Raw genomic sequence first — 22,485 nt, 5'->3', positions numbered from 1 at the left:
TGAAGTTTGCTTAAAATTCACAATACACTTATTTGACTAATAGAAATGTAACATATACTAAACTATAGACAAATCAAGTTGAAGTGTAGTGAATACATTTCAATTTAATTTGTAATTTATGCAAACTGAGCCTTTATATCAGCCCCAGGTCTTCTAATGTTACCCTCTCTTTCCCCTGTGAAATTATGTATCCCAGAGAGCTTCATTACTTTCTAAGGACAGCATCTCGCATCTCTGTGGGGCTTCTCTGCCCTGTGATGTCTGCACAATAATTTCTCTACAAACTAGAGAATCTTTGCTTGTTGAGCACAATCTGAAGATGTCAATTTTAAGTTTTATTTTAAAAGAAATACAGAATGCAATGTAATTTGTAAAAGATACACATAAATATACAAAGTATGAACTTAATGTGATAAAGTTCAATTAAAACTGTGAAAGTGTAATAAGAATTTGTTGAACCACAATCCTAAATACACTGTTGTATAAAAAAAAACACAGAATAGAAAGTACAAAGTTGTGTAAATGTAATAAAACGTAATCTGAAGTTTAAGGTAATATAAATTACAAAGCACACAAAGGATAAATGCAGCAGAACTGTTGTGTCATCCTTCACATACAGAAATGCAGCTAATGCACCTTGGAGAAGAGTAGCAAAATATGCCTTTAAGAATTTCACTATGGATCTAAAAAGCAATTTTAGATCATCTCACCTGATTACAGAGCTTTAGATCATCAGGTCCTTGGTATTCTGATATGGTATAAATACAGAGATAATATAAGGGAGCATTTGTTTGTACAGAAAGTTATAAAACAATGACATCTGATTTACCTGCAAACTCAGCCCATATTGGTGGGTTGTGGTGTTAAAGAAAAAATACTGTGATTTCATATACAAAAATAAAACTAAATGAGCAATTTCTCATACATTTTTTACTCTGCAGCAGGTATAACAAGTCTTTGGAAACAGACACCTAAATTACGAGTTATGCGCCCTATAGGGTTTTAAACAAATGCAACAAAACTTGCGTTATTTCATCCTCCATAGCGCAGCCATTACAAGTTTGGAAACACCCGGCTTGTGCGTGCAATATGGTTGCATTGAGCTCCATACCGCACAAAATACAAGCACTGTTTGGACATGCTCGTGCACGCTTTCCCCATAGACATCAATGGGGAGAGCGGGTTAGAAAAAAACACCTGAAGCGCGGAATGAAAAGCTCCGTAATGCAAAAAAAATTAAGTTTAAACCTAACTATTAACTATTTACTAAATACCTAGATAAAATAAATACAAACTTATCTGTGAAATAAAATGTAAGTTGCCTTACACTAAAACCTAACATTACAATAAATAAATAAAAACTATCATTACAAAAAATAAAAAACACTAAAATTACAAAAAATAAAAAACCTACACAAAATAATAAAAATATTCCTATTCTAATATCCTTTAAAAAAAAATTAAAAACCCACCCCAAAATAAAAAACCCTGATCTATAATAAACTACCAAGGGCCCTTAAAGGGACACTGTACCCAAATTTTTTCTTTTGCGATTCAGATAGAGCATGAGATTTTAAGCAACTTTCTAATTTATTCCTATTATCAAATGTTCTTTATTCTCTTGGTATCTTTATTTGAAATGCAAGAATGTAAGTTTAGATGCCGGCCCATTTTTGGTGAACAACCTAGGTTGTCCTTGCTGATTGGTGGATAAATTCATCCACCAATCAAAAACTGCTGTCAAGAGTCTGAACCAAGAAAAAAGCTTAGATGCCTTCTTTTAAATATAAAGATAGCAAGAGAAAGAAGAAACATTGATAATAGGAGTAAATTAGAAAGTTGCTTAAAATTGCATGCTCTATCTGAATCATGAAAGAAAAAATTTGGGTTCAGTGTCTCTTTAAAAGGGCCTTTTTGTGGGCCCTTAAAAGGGCATTTTTGTAGGGCATTGCCCTTAAGATAACGTCTCTTTTCCTACAAAAGAAAAACAAACACCCCCTAACAGTATACAAACCCCCAACCCCCAAACACACAAAATAAAAATAAAGTAAAACCTAATCTACTCATTGCCCTGAAAAGGTAATTTGTATGGGCATTGCGCTTAAAAGGGCATTCAGCTCTTTTCCCTACCCTTAAAAGGGCATTTAGCTCTTTTATGAAATGCCCAACCCCTAATCTAAAAATAAAAACCCACCTCAAAATGAAAAAAAACCCATTACACAAAATAACAAATGAATTATCCAAAATAATAAAAAATATTCCTATTCTAATACCCATTTTTTTTAAAAAAAACACCCCAAAATAAAAGAAACCTAATTGATAATAAACTACCAATAGCCCTTAAAAGGGACTTTTGTAGGACATTGCCCTAAAGATATCAGCTCTTTTTCTGAAAAAAAATACAAAGACCCACAACATTACAATCCCCCACCTACCCAAAAAAAAACTATCTAATAAACCTAATCGACTCATTGCCCTGAAAAGGACATTTGTTTGGGCATTGCCCTGAAAAGGGCATACAGTTCTTTTGCTGCCCTTAAAAGGGCATTCAGCTCTTTTAAGAGTGCCAACCCTAATCTAAAAAAAACCCAACCCGAAAAACCTTAAAAAACCTAAAACAAACCCCTCTTTAGGTACTCACAGTTGTTGAAGTCCCGCTTGAACGATCTTAATCCCGGCAGCTCTATCTTCAACCAGGCGGCTCCAACTTCATCCATCGCGGAACCGGCATCTTCTTCATCCATGCAGAGGCGGAGCGGCGATACATGGAGGGGGAGGTCTAGACGAAGGTCCAAGGCGGAAGTCCAGGCGAAGGTCCAAGGCGGAGGTCCAAGGCGGAGTTCCAGGTGGAGGTCCATCAATCCGACGTGGAGGTCCTCTTCATGTGATCGTCCACCACACACTGAGGATTGAAATGCAAGGTTCCCCTTTTATACTGGGGGCATCAATGCATTCCTATTGGCTGAAAAATTTGAATCAGCCAATAGGAATTAGGGCTGCTAAAATTCTATTGGCTGTTCAAATCAGACAATAGGATTTAAGCAGTTCTCATTCTATTGGCTGATTCAAATCGGCGCTCCGCCTCCGCAGGGATGAAGAAGATGCCATTTTTTAGTTTAGGGTTTGGGCTTTTTGTAAAAGAGCTTAATGACCTTTTCAGGGCAATGGGTAGCTTAAGTTTATCTTAGAGTTAGATTTTTTTATTTTGGAGGGTTGGTTGGATGGAGGGTTTTACTGTTGGGGGATCTTTGTTTTGTTTTTTTCGTAATTTAGTGTTATTTTTCGTAATTTAGTGTTTGTTTAGTATTTTTTATTTTTTTTGTATTTAGATATTTTGTCATTTTTAGAGTAGTGTTAGGATTTTTTTAATGTGTATTTTAGTTTTCTTTAATTGGTAGTTAGTTTAATTTTAGTTTAATAGTTATATTAGTTTAATTGTTAGTTTAAACTTAGTTTTTTTAATTTGACATGTAAGTTTTAATTTAATTTAAGATAGGGAAATTGTAATTTTAATATAAAGTTAGGGGGCGTTAGGTTTAGGGGTTACTAGTTTAAATTAGTTTATTGCAATGTGGGGTGCTTCTGGTTTAGGGGTTAATAGTTTAATTTAGTATATTTTGTTGCGGAGGGCTTGCGGTTTAGGGGTTAATAGTTTAATTTAGTATATTTTGTTGTGGGGGGCTTGCGGCTTAGGGGTTAATAGGTTTATTATAGTGGCGGATGTGGCAGGGAGCAGCGGAATAGGGGTTAATAGATTATAGTGTGGGCGATGTTGGGGTGCGGGGGAATAGGGGTTAATACATTTTATTAGTGGCGGCGAGTCGGGAGCAGCCAATTAGAGGTTAATAACTTTAATATAGTATTTGCGATGCGAGAGGGCCTCGGTTTAGGGGTTAATAGGTACTTTTTGGGTGTTAGTGTACTTTGTGACACTTTAGTTATGAGTTTTATGTAACAGTTTTGTTGCGTAAAACTCATAACTACTGCTCTCAGATTGCGAAATAGATTGTGTCGGTATAGGCTGCAACGCAAGCTTTTTAGCCTCACCACAAAACTTGTAATGGCTGTGCTATTGAAGGCCCATGAAAAAACGTAATTTTTACCTGTGCGGGACTGACATTGCGGTACAGGCTAAAAGGCTTGCAGTAGAGCTATACCGACAAGACTTGTAGTGGCTGCAGTGCTGTTTAAATTTTTTCAGCGTTAAAACACGAATGCAAGACTTGTAATCTACTACCTGAGATATTTTTTTGTATATTGCCCCTTTAAATGCAATTTGCAACTTAAAACATGGGTACAGTAATTTGTAAGAAACCAATAGAGTATAATCCTATTAATACAATAAAATTACATGATTGTAAAATCAAAATACTATTTATTTTTTTATCCAAGTGTCTGAATGCACCATCTAGTGGTTGCTGAATATGAATGCAGCTACTATACATCTTCCTATAATAATTTATTTTTAGGTAAGGAAAGATACTGATTTAAAAGATACCATGTTATGTTATTAACTAACACACAAACACACACACACATATATATATATATATATATGCTTTATATAAGAAATGCTTTCTTTAAACTGAAAATATTTTTATCCTTAAAAAAGATCTGTTATAAAACCGTAATGTAGATTCAATAAGGCTGATGCATTTGACAATATTGCTGGTGAAAAGCTTAAATACTGTATTCACATTGGGATTGTGACTTGAAAAGACAAATAAGAAGAAGTTTAAGAAAGGTTTTTTTTTTTCCTGAACTATAATATCTGTTTGGAAGCAATTAGTAATTCCGAAATTGCACAATTAAAGTGGGAATTTTGTAGATAAATTAATTGCTAAGCTTTGCTAAAGGATTGTGATTGACCCTATGTGTTAAATTTTTGCAAAGGGATTAAATACATAGTTAAAGTCAGCACTGAGCAGCAATGTTCTACTTGACTCACCTGGCCATGAGGCAAATGTTTGCAACCAACAATCAGCAGCTAGATCCTAGAAAAAGGAGTACATTTGGTAACAGAAGTAAATTAAGAAAGTCTTTTAAAATTCCATGATCTGTCTGAACCTTGATAGTTTTAATTTTGGTGTTCATGCCCCTTTATTCCAAAATTTGTATTAGCTCCTAAATGATTTGAGGTTGTATACATTAAGGATGAATGGTAGAGTTTTAAATCAAGTAACATTTTTCCCTAAATTGTACATTATTTTTATTAGTCTCACTATTCTCCTCTGTCCTTCATGTGTAGTATGAAATGAGCATATTTATTTTGTGTAACTCCTTTTATGGGCTCCACTAATACTGCTTTTGACTTACTATGGACCAGATTACTATTTAAAGCTTTCGTTAGCATGCAAACACCGCCATAATGAAACTTTTAATGTGCTCGGGTTAATGTGCATATTAAAAGTTGAACCCCTATGCGTGCTAACTTCAAAACTTTGGATTTAGCGACTGCATAGACTTTAATGGAAGTGCTGATGAAATAGTTCACCTGCTGCAAAGCTGTATATGCAACACAATCCCTCTCACTAGTGAAGCTTCTATTTCCCCTTGTAACTAGCCGGAGCTTTTCCCAAATTCTAGCGTACATCAGTGCAAAGCTACCCACAGTACACCAACAGTCAGCTTCTTTTAAATCTATTTTTTTTATCTTCTCCGTTTCTCCGCAAATTCCTACTATGCATGTTCCATGTTCACTAAGTACTATGGGGCTTGTGGTTTCATAATGTGATTCAGGGTTTACAGAGGTGGCAGCTGGTGGCTACTAGTGGGACTACAAATCCCTATCAGCTAGATTACGAGTTTGGTGTTCATAACGCTGCTTTTTTCTAACGCCGCTATTACAAGTCTTGTAGGTATAGGTGTACCGCACATCTTTTTGGCCGTCATGCAATGTCAGTACCGCACTTTTTAAAAAGTCCTTTTTCAATGGGACTCCCATAGTGCCGGTATTACGAGTTTGCCTGGGAGGCCAAAAAGTGAGCGGTACACCCTATAACCACAAGATCCGTACCGCCATCTAAAGTCAGTAGTTATGAGTGTTAGGTTACAAAGCTGTAGCATAAAACTCAAAACTAGAATGTTAAAAAGTACACTAACACCCATAAACTACCTATTAACCCCTAAACCGAGGCCCTCCTGCATCGCAAACACTAAAATAAAATTATTAACCCCTATTCCGCCGCTCCCCGACATCATCGCCACTATAATAAACCTATTAACCCCTAAACCACTGCCCTCCCACAACGCAAACACTACTTAAATATTATTAACCCCTAATCTGCCATCCACCCACACCGGCGCTATAATAAACCCATTAACCTTTAAACTGCAAACCCCCACAACGAAATATACTAAAATAAATTATTAACCCCTAAACCTCTGACCTCCGACATCACTACATAAATATATTAACCCCTAAACCTAACCCTAACCCTAACTTAAATATAATTAAAATAAATCTAAATAAACCTTAAAATTATTACCTAAATCATTCCTATTTAAAGCTAAATACATACTTACCTGTAAAAAAAACCTAAGCGAGCTACAATATAACTAATAGTTATATTGTAGCTATCTTAGGTTTTATTTTTATTTCACAGGTAAGTTTGTATTTATTTTAACTAAAAAAACAAATTCCTCCTAATCTAATAGCCCTATCAAAATAAAAAAAGCCCCCCAAAATAATAAAACCCCTAGCCTACACTAAACTGCCAATAGCCCTAAAAAGGCCCTAAAAAAAGCCCTAAAAAAACCTGGCAATAAAAATTGCAAATACCCCCCCCAACAGTAAAAACCACCACCCACCCAACCAAACCCCCAAATAAAGCTCTATCTAAATAAACCTAAGCTAACCATTGCCCTGAAAAAGGGCATTTGGATGAGCACCTTAAAAGGGCATTTAGCTCTTTTACGGTGCCCAAACCCTAAGCTAAAAATAAAACTCACCCACTAAACCCTTAAAAAACCTAACACTAACCCCGACGATCAACTTACAGTTTTCGAAGACTGGATATATATCCTCATCCAAGCGGGCAAAAGTCCTCATCGAAGTCGGCAGAAGTCTTCATCCAAGCAGCCAGAAGTCTTCATCCAAGCGGGCAGAAGTCTTCATCCAGACAGCATCTTCTATCTTCAACCATCTGGCATGGAGCGGGTCCATCTTCAAGACATCCATCGCGGAGCATCCTCTTCTTCCGATCGTCGCTGAAAAATAAAGTTCACTTTAAGTGAAGTCACCCAAGATGGCATCCCTTACATTCCAATTGGCTTATGGAATTCTATCAGCCAATAGGAATTAAAGGGGAAAAATCCTATTGGCTGATCCAATCAGCCAATAGGATTGAGCTTTAATCCTATTGGCTCACCAATCAGCCAATAGAATGCAAGCTCAATTCCAATTGGCTGATAGAATTCTATCAGCCAATTGGAATGTAAGGGATGCCATCTTGGATGACATTACTTAAAGTGAACTTTATTTTTCAGTGACGATCGGAAGAAGAGGATGCTCTGTGCCGGATGTCTTGAAGATGGACCCGCTCTGTACCGGATGGATGGATGAAGATAGAAGATGCTGTCTGAATGAAGACTTCTGCCCGCTTGGATGAGGATGGATGTCCGGTCTTCGAAAACTGTAAGTGGATCATCGGGGGTTAGTGTTAGGTTTTTTTAAGGGTTTATTGGGTGGATTTTATTTTTAGCTTGGGGTTTGGGCACCGTAAAAGAGCTAAATGCCCTTTTAAGGGCAATGCCCATCCAAATGCCCTTTTCAGGGCAATGGTTAGCTTAGGTTTATTTAGATAGAGTTTTATTTGGGGGGGTTTGGTTGGTTGGGTGGTGGGTTTTACTGTTGGGGGGGTGTTTGCCATTTTTATTGCCATGTAAAAAAGCTGATTTCTTTGCCCCGCAAAAGGCCCTTTTAAGGGCTATTGGCAGTTTAGTGTAGGCTAGGGGTTTTATTATTTTTTTTGGGGGGGGGTCTATTTCATTTTGATAGGGCTATTAGATTAGGAGTAATTCATTTTTTTTATTTGATAATTTTGTTTTTTATTTTGTGTAATTTAGTGGGGTTTTTGTAATTTAGATCATTGTATTTGATTAAATTAATTTATTTGAATTTATTGTAATATTAGGTGTTAGTGTAACTCAGATTAGGCTTTATTTTACAGGTAAATTTGTATTTATTTTAGCTAGGTAGTTAGTAAATAGCACTATTTACTAACTAGTCTACCTAGTTAAAATAAATACAAACTTACCTGTGAAATAAAAATAAAACCTAAGATAGCTACAATATAACTATTAGTTATATTGTAGCTTGCTTAGGGTTTTTTTTTTTACAAGTAAGTATGTATTTAGTTTTAAATAGGAATTATTTAGATAATAATTGTAAGGTTTATTTAGATGTATTTTAATTAAATTTAAGTTAGGGGTGTTAGGGTTAGGGTTACGTTAGGGTTAGGGTTAGGTTTAGGGGTTAATATATTTATGTAGTGTTAGTAATGTGGGAGGCCAGAGATTTAGGGGTTAATAACGTTAGTATAGTGACGGCAACATTTGGGGCAGCAGATTAGGGGTTAATAACTGTAATGTAGGTGGTGGCGATGTTAGGGGCAGCAGATTAGGGGTTAATAACTGTAATGTAGGTGGCGGCGATGTTAGGGGTGGCAGATTAGGGGTTAATAACTGTAATGTAGGTGGCGGCGATGTTAGGGATGGCAGATTAGGGGTTAATAACTGTAATGTAGGTGGCGGTGATGTTAAGCGCAGCAGATTAGGGGTGTTTTTATGTTAGGGTGTTAGGTTTGAACATAACTTTTTCTTTCCCCATAGACATCAATGGGGCTGCATTACGGAGCTTTGGTTTCCACGATCGCAGGTATTAGGCTTCTTTTTTGCTGGCTCTCCCCATTGATGTCTATGGGGAAATCGTGCATGAGCACGTCAAAACAGCGCTTGTATTTCGGTGTGGTATGGAGCTCAACGCCACCATATTTCCCGCACAAACTTGTAATAGCAGCGCTATAGGGAGGTGAATAAACGCCGCTTTTGTGTAGCACTGAAAACTCTTAATCTAGCTGAAAATTCTCTATTGGCGACGCAATGTTCTCAAAAAAGCAGTTTAGTCTTTCACTTTCTTTCATCCCTCCTGTGTTTTGCGCGGTCTGATGTACTGACTGCGCTACACAGAGAGGGTAGGTACACTGCCGCACAAACACAAAATATAGCCCTTTCCATTCAAACAACTTGTCATATAGCCATATACTTTTAAGCCTTATAAAAACCTTTCATTAATATTTATATGAATAATATTTATTAAATGGTGTATATATGAGTGTAACACTTTATATGAATGAACTGTATATACCTTGTGTTTGGTGTACATTTATTTGTAGCCCTAACCCCTTTACATGAGGTCTTCATTAGCGCTAAACCGAGTGCAAATTTAGATTGGTACGTGTTTACTTCCAACTTGTAAGTGCGGTCAGGGTATTGCAATATCATGCTTGTGCTAATGTTATAGTGTCACTTGTAATCTATTCCTATGTAAGTTAACAGAAAATAATAATAAAACAAAGCATATTTAGTTAATACTTTATATTGAAACATTTGAATCTGAGGAAAATTGTAGTAAAAATAGAATGACAATATTTAATAATAAGATGTTCAAAATGTTATGAGGTCAGAAAAAACTTTTTTTAACCCATTTCTTTAATGTCTATTATTATAAATGTTGCTGCACTTTTACAAGAATAAATGCGGCTCTGAAAAGAACTTAATGCCATGAGTGGCCGTCTTCTTCCGCATTTTGGGGGTTTCATCTGATTTTAAAAATGTGGGTATCAGTTAAATGTAATGCTCACTATAGAACAACATCCTTAAAGGGACATTAAACACTTTGAGATGGTAAAATAAAATGATAAATCATATATGTAAAAAATATATATATTTTTGTCCCCTTTTCCAGTAATTCCATTATGAAATTGTGAGCTTTTCAGTACCTGTTAGAAAAGGAAGTGCAGATCACTGTTATATTCCACACAGCCATTGGCTGCACACTCTAGTGACCATTTTATAACTACCCCTAATTGATCACAGCAGAGAAGGTAACCTAAGTTACAACATGGCAGCTCACATTGTTTTATAGACACTAAAACTTTACACTTGTTTTGTCAATATTTAAACAGCTAATGAAACTTAAAAAAAAATACATTGACATGCTATTCTCAGACTTATCTTTTTGTTGAATGCAGCATTCTATCTAGCATTTACTTAGTGTTTATTAATGTCCCTTTAAATTCTTGTATCAATAAGTATATTCAAGTTGTGTTTATTGTGCTACCTCCCGTAGCACTGCTGAATATGATGGTGCATTACCAATAAATTATAACAAAAGTAATAGCTTTTATCTCACAATCTAAAATATTCATGTCAGTACTTGACAGCACAGTTTCAAAGAGAAATGTAAAAACATTGATATTGTCTAATTTGTTTTTTTTTTTTTACTTCTTTTGGAAGTTTATTGCACATATCAACTCATCTTTAAAAAGTTATGTTTTGGAAAATTTCCTCAAAGTCTGATATCCCCATGTTTGATAACCTGTGTATTTTTCTATTAAAATACTTTCTACTTTAATCCCTCTATGATACCTTCCCTTTTTTCTCTAAGTTATTTTTTAAATATTAATACTATTATCGCCTTTAAAACAAATGTATTTTTAGAACAATGAATAGTGTCTTATTTAGCAAAAAATCTATGTGCCCTCAGAGACAATTTTCGTAAAAACATGTAACAATTCAATAAGTAATACCACAGATAAAGAAAATACAGAAAATGGAAAATGTTGAGCTAAACGTACTAAAAGGGTTTTAAAGGAACCCTTAAAGGGACATTAAACCCCAAAAAAGTATTTAATAATTCAGATAGAGAATACCATTTTAAACAACATTCCAATTTACTTCTGTTATCTAATTTGCTTCATTCTTAAGATATCATTTGTTGAAGAAATAGCAATGGACATGGCTGAGCCAATCACATGAGGCATCTATGTGCAACCACCAATCAGCAGCTACTGAGCCTATCTAGATATGCTTTTCAGCAAATCAAAAGAATGATAATTGATAATAAAAGTAAATTAGAAAGACGTTTAAAATTGCATGTTTTTTCTAAATCATGAAAGAAAAATTTGGGGTTTCATGACCCTTTAAGTCAAAATCAAACTTTCATATTTCAGACAGAGGGCAGGTTTAAGAGACATTCCAAATTGGGCACACTCTTTTTAAATCAATTATGATGTAACGGAGCATATTCAAGAGTTTGTTTATTTGAATCTGCGATGGGCTGATGGCTGTCACATGATATAGGGGACAGCTAAATTCAAGAAAGTTTTAAAATTTGTCAGATAAAATCTAGTGCTCATTTAAAACTCAGAGAAAGTGCTCTATTGCGCTGTCTTTTATAATGAGTGTATAGAGTATGCAAATCTACTGTATTTGATTGTTCTTTTAATGAAGGATAAGAACTCAGAAGTTTATTCTTTATTTTAAATTAGTGCAAAAGTGAGAAAAAAATAAATCATTGTAGTCTTTATCATTTACCTCCTTTATAATGAGATATTATAATAATAATTATTATTATTATTACTTTATTTTTGTGATAATACTTATTCATATTTTTTTGATATGTGCATTTATGTGTTTATTCTGAAAACAAATATTTAATTTAAAGGGACACGAAACCCAACATTTTTCTTTTGAGATTTAGGTAGAGCATACAATTTTAAACAAATTTCCAGTTTACTTCCATTATGAAATTCCCTTCATTTTCTTGGTATCATTTGTTGAAGAAAACCAATGCACTACTGGTTTCTAACTGAGCCAGTGACAATAGGCATGTATATGCAGCCACCAATCAGCAGCTAGCACCCAGGTGCTTTGCTGCTCCTGAACTTAACTAAACCTGTCAACAATGGATAGCAAAAGAAGAAAGCACATTAAATAATAGAAATGAATTGGAAAGTTGTTTAAAATTGTATTGAATGACTAAGTATGTCTTTACTTTCCCTTTAAACAGACATGAAACCCATTTTTTTCTTTCATGATTCAGACAGAGCATGTGATTTTAAACAACTTATATCATCTTATTTGCTTTGTTCTCTTGGTATCTTTTGTTGATATTTTTACCTAGGTATGCTCAGGAGCTGCTGATTTGTGGCTGCGCATATAGTATATGCCTCATATATTTGAATCACTCAATGTTTTAAACTAGCTCCCAATAGTGCATTGCTGCTTCTTCAACAAAGGATACTAAGAAAATATAGAAAATTAAATATCAGAAGTAAATTGGAAAGTTGCTTAAACTGTATACTCTATCTGAATTATGAAAGAATAATGTTGGGTTTCATGTTCCTTTAAGCGATTTTACTCTCTACATATACATTCATATGAGTCCTATCACATTTTCAAGGTGAGGTCTGATTAGTGATCTTTAAAATGCCATTTCTTGGTTACTGCGGCTAAAATCATTCTGCATATAGCCAATATGTCTTCAGTTTGTTTTTTGTTTTCTTGTTGCTATGCTACCTTACTCTCTTACAGTTAAGTTTATAAGCTATCTTTGGATTTTACATTCTATATATATATATATTTTCACTTTGTATACTTATACTTTAGGTCAAACTCAATTACCCATTCGGCTAAATAAAATCATTTCCAAAGTGATTTACACTTCCAAGAATATCAATCTAGATAGACTTCCGTGGCAGATACACACAGGCTTATCTTGTCTCTCAACCCACTAGTACTATCACTAATAACTATATTAAAGAGTCAGTCTACTCCAAAAATGTTAGTGTTTAAAAAGATAGATAATCTCTTTATTACCCATTTCCCAGTTTTGCACAGCCAAAATGGTTATATGAATATAATTGTTACCTCTGTGATTGCTTCTTCTGACAGCCCCCTTATCACATCATTATTTATTTAAAACCTATTGACTTGTATTTTAGCCAATTAGTGCTGTGTCCTGCATAACTCCATGAGAGAGAGTACAATGTTATCTATATGGCTCATATGGATTAGCAGTCTCTTGTTGTGAAAAGCTAATAAAAATGCATGTGATAAGAGACTGCCTGTAGTGGCTTAGAAACAGGCAGAAATTTAGAGGTTTAAAGGTTATAAAGTATATTAATATAACAATAATAACAATAATATAAAAGGCGTTTATCTTTTTAAACAATTACAATCTTGGTGTAGACTGTCCCTTTAAATATTCTGCATAATCCACATCAACTGTTACTTATTCCACTCAATAAAAAAAGTAGATTAGTCTAATTTTCTTTAGCAAATAAAACATTAGCTTTTTTTTTTTTTTTTTTTTTTTTTTAAGGTTTTTATTTTTTTATTGTATGTTTTAACTACTGTTGATGTGATATTGTTTTCCAATCAAAGAGTTGGATTGCAACCCTAAATTAATGTTGTATAAGTTTATTTTCCATGGATATAGGACAAGATGTTAAATTTTGTCCAAGCAACAATTTTCTCTCAACCAGACAGAGGTTTTAAAAGCTTTGTTTTTGACATAGAGTTTGCTCAGACACCAGTCTCCACTATTTATGCAGTTACACTTCATAGCCATGTTGCTCCTAATTGTAATACATTCAAAATGTACCTATTAATGCAATGTAACAGAAATGTATCACTATTCTTCGTACCAGTACAAGGGAACTGAGATTCTGTACTGTTAGGTGTCAGCAAAACGTATGAAAGTAATAATATCCTAAAAAATGCCAAAATATTGTTTTTTTATTATTCCTAAAGAACTAATAAATGAATTCTAGTATCACATTTTCATTGCAATTTTTATAGTGACATAATGATTCTTGAATGAAAGATTAAGAAACCTAAAATAAGTTAATAGATGTTGGGATACAGTACTGACTCTCAAGAATCTTCTTAGTGTGTGGCCATTATTTTAATTCCTTTGCAGAGTGTAGGGGAATAGCTGAGCCCCCCTCCCCAAAAAAAGGAAACAATATTCGTCCACCTCTAATAGAGAGTACATTTCTCTTCTATTTTTCCTGTTTCCACACATAAATCCAAGTTATCTGACCAATAACTCACGCAGCTTAGAACAGTAGCAACAGATTTCAGGAAAGGGTTACTAAGGTCATATGTCTGAGCTGGACTCTCATGATCCATGTTCAGGGCCGGATTGGCCTACCAGGATACCAGGAGATTTCCCGGTGGGCTGCAGCAGCTGGGGCTGGAAAGCTACAATTTAAAGGGCTGACTTATGGATGCAACTGGGTTATAGGATGCCTATATAACATCAATCTGACATTTAAATAGGACTGGTCTTTGATCATGTGGTTCTTAAAGAGGTTGCTAAGATATACTTTGTAGGTGAGGTCTCAAGTTTTTGGCATACTTAATTAATGCTAAATATTTCCACAATCTCTTTTCACATTTGTAAGGAAACAAAAAATGATTTACATCCATAAAAGACCTAAACAATTACATACCTTTTCCAACTGAGCATTTTTTTTTGACTTGTAGAGGAATTCTCCAACTGCTACAAAAACAGAAAGAACAAGGCCAGCTGCCAAAACAATGAAAATTCCTCCAATGTTCTGAACTCCTAAAGCACTTGCTTCCTTGCTTTCTTCCTCAGGGCAACCATTTCCTCGCCACCATTTTTCTTTTAACATATGAAGTTTTCCTGCTTCTTGTAGTTGAAGAATGGCAATAGTGATTTTATCCCTATATGGGGACCCTATATAAAAAAAATACCATATTTACTCATAGTTTTCTATCAGAGATAATTGTGCTTCTATATAACATCATAACAGAAATATCAAATTTCTCATGTAAAATATAGTAAAGATTACATTCAATGTCCTAGGTAATTACTAATATCAGTTCTGGATGATTAAATAAGTGTTAAAGGGATAGAAAGGTCAAATTGAAATGCACATATGTACATATGCTTCTAGTAAAATATATAACTGTTTTTCAGTGGCATATGCAAATATTCTTAGAGGTACCGTGCACCAATATTCAAATACTATGCTTGCTCCTAGAGGTGAATGCGGTGTATATTGCTTATGAAGACATCATTTGTGTCATACAAGCTATTGCTAACCTTCTTAGAAGGTGTGGTGTTTGAATACTGGTGCACGGGCCCTTACAGGATACGTGCGTATGCTGCAGAAAAACAGTAATATTAATTATATTTAAAATTGAAATGCACCTATGCACATTTGTTTTACCTCTCTATCCCTTTAATATGGGGCTGCTTCTTGTAAGCATCTATACTAGCTGCAAATAACTCATTATACATTACACTGAATCCCCTTAACAGTGATATTCTCAACCAACACAAAACACTTTTTTTCAGCGGTTTTTACACACACACACACACATATAAATATACTGTGTATATATATATATATACATCCATTTTGCAATTAAAATATATTTAAAAATCATCTATGATCATTATGGGCCAGATTACGAGTGGACTGCAAATTGCACTTAAGCGAGCACAATATTTGCGCTCCCATCATAATTCCAGTGCACCAATTGTGCTCTGGTATTTGCACTGCAGCACAATGAGAATGTGAGGTCTCATTCGCATTGCTAGAAAGATATGTACTCAATAGAGCGTACTTCCATAGGCTCCAATGGGAACCTCATTCTCCTGCCATGAGACAAGGCATGAGAACTAGCACAGCTAAGGGGGTAAGTTGTGCAGCGATGGGAAGCAGATTATAAATATTTACATTGCAGGGAAGCTTTGCACTCAAGAAAGCGCATTTTCCATAGGCTCCAATAGGAGCACAGAGAAGAGGGTAAGTCACACAGCAATGGGCAGCAAAAGTGAAATATATATGTTTATGAATATATACATATATTTGTATGTGTTTATATGTGTATATACACATATTAACACATAAATATATATATGTATTTAAGCATATACATATATATTTATACACAGTTCCCATAGACCGCTATGTAAAGGCACTACTCACACCCCACAAACGCACACTTTAACCCCTAAAAAGTGCTTTTTCCAGTTATTTAAAAAAAAATTAAAGATGCTACATTTTTTTTAAAATCAAAAAGGAACCTAACACTTGTTTGGAGCAATTGGGGCCCTTTATGAAAATTAACCAGAGATCTTAATTTTCAGAGCGTAAATTACAGTAGCATTAACCAGCCACTTGTAATGGCTGGTCATTTATCGTGCCCTAATAAATTAGCGATCCACTTGTAATCTATACCTAAGTGTTTAGACGTCATAAAATGTTTAATTATAGAAATAAAACAATATGGAAGGAATCCAACTCCCCCACCCCCCACAAACAGAAACTCAAGCAAACACTTTTTTTGTTTAAATGAGTAGATTTTTTAACCAGAATTCCTAACAAAGAATGATTAGTGGCATAGAAATGACATGCTGTGTGATTATATATCTGTAGATTTAAGGCACTTTAGGTGGAAATCATCGTCTATTTGTCTTCTGTCCTAAGACTTCATGTGTAAAGATCAGTCTGCTTACCACTCTTTCAATTGGAATAGATATGCTACTGCCTAGGAACATATCCCCTTATTCTATTTCTCAAATACACACTTAATGTCATCTACCTTGCATTGAATCAAAACCAAATAAGTATATTTTGCTAAGAATTCCTGCTGTTAACTCTGCCCATACATAAATAAAAAGTTAGTAACACAGGGGATGGATTAGTACAACAAAGCAGTTACTGTTAACATTAATATTATAATATTTATGAATGTGATAATCAGCTCAGAAACAAAGGCTGCATTTATTAACTGCTTCTTTAATCTTGAAGTGATAAACTGACATTTTAAAGGTTATGGGTTTTGAGAATTATGTTCTTATTTTTTACAACTAAATTAGCATGTCACTGCTTTACAACAATATTTCCCCCCCCCAAAAAAAAAGTATTATTTTATGTTGTACAAGCTCCTTGTAATGGTTGCTAAAATTTTAGTAAAAATTAACTGGTGTGAAAATTATACATGTCATTTTTAGACAGCAGAAAGTAAAAATGAAAAAATAATCACTCTGTGGAATATAAAAATTCTATGGGATTTAAAACATAGTATCAATGTATATTTACATTTTAAAAGCTGCAACCAAGATTACTATGGAAATGTAAAATACGCAAAGCTATGTGTGTTGATGTTCATTATAATGGTTCCATGCTGTGGGCAGATTATATCAAGGAGTTATATTTACAAGGGTACACCACTAACACATTTCTTTGATGGTTCCTTCCATGTGAATGTATTTGGTCTGTTTAACAACAACCATGTAAATAAAACCGCTTTTGCACTTGATTACCCAAAATAAATACATTTTCCATTAGAAGGGGGAAGACAGACCAGGGAAACAGTGGTTTGTTAAGGGGAGGGCTCCTTTTAAAGTTCTTGTCACCCTATGTATGGTTCTCTGAGGGCATTAGGCCTTATTTTAGGAAGAAAGGAGCATCTAATTTGCAATATAGGGTAAGATTATGAGTGACGCACTAAATTTTTTTTAAACTCAAGCACAAACGCCGCTCAAAGTAAACCTTTAATGAGGGCGGGTTAACACGCGTTTTACAAGTTGAAAGTAGATTGTTTGCCCACGAGCAAAGCCCTATGCATGCAATTTTTAGGACTTCAGATATTGCAACCATGTTAAAATCTTCTCTGCATAGACTTAAATGGAATATGCTAAAGACAAAAAACCTAACACATCATATTTTTATTATGTACACATGTATTGTATTTTATTATATGTTGTTTTTTTGTTAATTGTATTACTCTTATATATGTGTTTATAAGTTGTGTTTGCAACCTCTTACTATTGGTATTAGTGATTTCCTAGTGGATTATGCTGCACACTTAAGAACAGGTAATCCTAAAAACCTTAACAATGAATTCAAATGTAAAAAATGGTTTCAAATGTGAGCACCCCCTAACTTAAAAAGAGGTTTAAAATCTAATAAGTGGTTAGAAACATTACACAAACTGTATATATATCAAGAAGTGCAATATAGATATAATTATTACTAATCATCATTGATAGACAATTCTTAAAATGTATTTGTACAACACGTGATTTTTTTAAAATTATTATTAAACAATTCATATCATGCATGATATTCAAGAACAGAAAAATTGAAAAATTAAAAAAAATTAAAAATAAAATGTATAAGAAAGATTTTTAAAATGTATATACTACGGGTTTGTCATTTAGTAAAAAAACAGTTTGTATATATAAGCTTGTTGGCTGATTAATCCGTAGTATGTCCAAAAAATAAAATAAAAAAATCAATCCCCAATCGCATAGGTAAAATGTTACTCAATTAGTCTTTTTTTTAAAAAAACTTTTTAGAAACAACTTTGTGTCAGCAATTCATAATATATATCCATATACAGGTTAAACCGCAGTATTGCAACAAAGTTTCCAAACTGTTGTGATCCCCTTTGTAATGTACCTTATTAGACACTTCCACTTTCTGCTGATAAACTCCTTCCGTTAGGAGTAGTTTAAAGTGGTGTTCTCTGGTAAGTTTGTAGCAAAGACTGCCAATGTCCGTGCTCGCTCGCAGCATGCCCACAAGTGCGGGATGACAATGGTCCTATTAGTGGCAAAGCGTTCCAGCTCATAAGAGCCTTTGTCAAGCCAATACCAGACCCACTACACCAACTCATTTAAAAACCCTCAAATGGGCGGGTTTATTCCCATTTGGTCATTGTTATTGAGACATACTTGTTTCAATTGTCAGTTTGCGTTTAACCGTGTGATGGTTTCCTTTTCTTGTGAAAAAACTTGCACAATGTACACATAGGGGCATATGTATCAAGCTCGGTATGGAGCTTGATGCCCCATGTTTCTAGTGAGCCTGAAGGCTATCCAGAAACAGCAGTTATGAAGCAGCGGTCACAAAGACCGCTGCTCCATAACCTGTCCGCCTGCTCTGAGCAGGCGGACAGGAATCTCAACAATTCAACCCGATCGAGTATGATCGGGTTGATTGACACCTCCCTGCTGGCGGCCGATTGGCCGCGAGTCAGCAGGGGGTAGTGTTGCACCAGCAGCTCTTGTGAGCTGTTGGTGCAATGTTAAATGCGGAGAGCGTATTGCTCTCCGCATTCAGCGAGGTCTTGACGACCTGATCTGCACTGTCGGATCAGGTCCGCAAGACCTTTCTTAAATATGCCTCTTTATGACAACCCTTAATGATCATATTAGCACACTCCATAATTATTATTTGCATAAAAGGTCTCTAAGAAAAATAATAGTTATTTTCAGCAAAGAGAACAAATTTATTCTTTAACCCCTTAATGACCACAGCACTTTTCCATTTTTTGTCCGTTTGGGACCAAGGCTATTTTTACATTTCTGCGGTGTTTGTGTTTAGCTGTAATTTTCCTCTTACTCATTTACTGTACCCACACATATTATATACCGTTTTTCTCGCCATTAAATGGACTTTCGAGAAATACCATTATTTTCATCATATCTTATAATTTACTATAAAAAAATTATAAAATATGAGGAAAAAATGGAAAAAAACACACTTTTTCTAACTTTGACCCCCAAAATCTGTTACACCACCAAAAAACACCCATGCTAAATAGTTTCTAAATTTTGTCCTGAGTTTAGAAATACCCAATGTTTACATCTTCTTTGCTTTTTTTGTAAGTTATAGGGCCATAAATACAAATAGCACTTTGCTATTTCCAAACCATTATTTTTCAAAATTAGCGCTAGTTACATTAGAACACTAATATCTTTCAGGAATCTCTGAATATCCATTGACATGTATATATTTTTTTTTAGAAGACATCCCAAAGTATTGATCTAGGCCCATTTTGGTATACTTCATGCCACTATTTCACCGCCAAATGCGATTAAATACAAAAAATTGTTCACTTTTTCACTAATTTTTTCACAAACTTTTGGTTTCTCACTGAAATTATTTACAAACAGCTTGTGCAATTATGGCTTAAATTATTATAAATTATTCTCTGGGATCCCCTTTGTTCAGAAATAGCAGACATATATGGCTTTGGCGTTGCTTTTTGGTAATTAGAAGGCTGCTAAATGCCACTGCGCACTACACGTGTATTATGCCCAGCAGTGAAGGGGTTAATTAGGGAGCATGTAGGGAGCTTTTAGGGGTAATTTTAGCTTTAGTGTAGTGTAGTAGACAACCCAAAGTATTGATCTAGGCCAATTTTGGTATATTTCATGCCACCATTTCACCGCCAAATGCGATCAAATTAAAAAAAACGTTACATTTTTCACAATTTTAAGTTTCTCACTGAAATCATTTACAAACAGCTTGTGCAATTATGGCACAAATGGTTGTAAATGCTTCTCTGGGATCCCCTTTATTCAGAAATAGCAGACATATATGGCTTTGGCGTTGCTTTGTGGTAATAAGAAGGCCGCCAAATGCCGCTGCGCATCACACATGTATTATGGCTAGCAGTGATGGGGTTAATTATGTAGCTTGTAGGGAGCTTGCAGGGTTAATTTTAGCTTTAGTGTAGAGCTCAGCCTCCCACCTAAAACATCAGACCCCCTGATCCCACCCAAACAGCTCTCTACCCTCCCCCACCCCACAATTATCCCCGCCATCTTAAGTACTGGCAGAAACTCTGCCAGTACTAAAATAAAAGCTATATTTGGGCTTTTTTATTTTATTTTTTTGGCATATTTACATATGCTGCTGTGTAGGATCCCCCCTTAGCCCCCAACCTCACTGATCCCCCACCAAACAGCTTTCTAACCCTCCCCCTCTGCCTTAATGGGCGCCATCTTGGGTACTGGCAGCTGTCTGCCAGTACCCAGTTTAGTAACAAAAAGTATGTTTTTTGGTTTTTTTTTGCCCTTTTCTGTACTGTAGCTTTCCCCCCCCAAGACCAACCCCCCACCCCTTCAGGAACCCTTAGATGATCATTATTGTTTTTTTATATTTGTTTTTTTTAACACTTTTCTTAACTTTTTTTTCTGCAGTGTAGAGGTTCCCTCCCGCTCCCACCCCGTGCACGCGCCCGCCTGCCGCCCCCCATGCGCGCGCCCCCGTCTGTCCCGCCCCCGATCCCACCCCCCTCCACTCCACTCGGCACATCGATGGCCGCCCACCCGCCTCCCAGACTTACTCCCACCCCCACCAACGATACCGGCCACCGATGTCCGGTGCAGAGAGGGCCACAGAGTGGCTCTCTCTGCATCGGATGGCCAAGGGGGGTTATTGCAGGATGCCTCGATATCGAGGCATCACTGCAATAACCGGAAAGCAGCTGGAAGCGAGCAGGATCGCTTCCAGCTGCTTTCCAGACCAAGGACGTACGCCACACGTCCTCCGTCATTAACTGTATTTTTTTTGAGGACGTGTGGCGTACGTCCTTGGTCGTTAAGGGGTTAAAAAACAACACATCCAGACCCCAACTGTTTCTTTCATTATTTAGATAGAGCATGCAATTATAAACAGCTATCCATTATACTTCAATTATCACATCTGCTTCATTCTCTTTATCTTCTGTTAAAGGATAAATAATACACTACTGAGAGCTAGCTGAACACATTAGGTGAGCCAATGACAAGAGACATTTATGTGCAACCACCAATCAGAAGCTAGCTCCCATTAGTGTGTTGCTGCTTCTGAGCCTTTCTAGGTATTCCTTTCAACAAAGGATACCAATTAAACAACACAGATTAGATAATACTGTAGAAGTAAACTGGAAAGTTGTTTAAAATGGTATACTCAATTTGAATCATGAAAGAAAAACTTTCATGTCCCCTTAAGATGCGACTCTTTCAAACAAAAGACAATTTTGAAGAACAGTGTTCCTTTAATTTCAAGGGCAGAGCAAGCAAAACTTAATATTTTAGGATTTATATAGAGTGAACAAATAAAAAAGAAACATTTCACTTTACTTCTAATATTAAATTTACCTCATGTTTTGGAATTTTTTGTTGAAGCTTAACTTCTTTCCATTAAAGGGTCAGTATACTTGAAAATTGTTATTGTTTAAAAAAGAAAGATAATCCCTTTATTACTCATTCTCCAGTTTTGCATAACCAACACTGTAATCTAATATACTTTTTACCTATATGATTACATTTGTCTAAGCCCCTTCAAACTGCCTCGTATCTCAATGCTTTTTTTTTTTTTTTTTTAGGTTTTTTAAATTCTTCCATTTCAACCAATTAGTGCTGGTTTTTGTGAACCCAATATCTTTATCCGTGGGAGTGAATGAACACTATGTTATCTATATAGAACACATGAAATAGCACTGTCTGACTGTAGTGCAAGATTGTAAAATGCTAAAAAATAAAAGCACTGAGATAAGGGGTGGACTGCAGGGGCTTAGAAACAGGCAAAGTTAGATATTACAAAATATAACAATGTTAGTTACTCAAAGCTGGAAAATGGGAAGTAAAGATATTAG

The 22,485-nt window shown here is 35.2% G+C and overlaps 1 protein-coding gene across 1 annotated transcript in view; it reads right to left on the bottom strand.

The window, feature by feature from the left end:
* Positions 1-22,485, bottom strand: part of GRIK2 (glutamate ionotropic receptor kainate type subunit 2) — a 1,179,562-nt gene that overhangs the window by 65,865 nt on the left and 1,091,212 nt on the right. Inside the window, exon 15 of the mRNA XM_053710578.1 lies at positions 14,523-14,773. Within this exon, the coding sequence (XP_053566553.1) occupies positions 14,523-14,773 (251 nt within the window). The remainder of the gene's footprint in view (positions 1-14,522; positions 14,774-22,485) is intronic.

Source organism: Bombina bombina, chromosome 4, assembly GCF_027579735.1.
Source record: "Bombina bombina isolate aBomBom1 chromosome 4, aBomBom1.pri, whole genome shotgun sequence".
In the NCBI taxonomy this organism is placed as follows: domain Eukaryota; kingdom Metazoa; phylum Chordata; class Amphibia; order Anura; family Bombinatoridae; genus Bombina; species Bombina bombina.
Note: the sequence above shows the minus strand (reverse complement) of the source record. Positions and strands in the feature narration are given on the sequence as shown.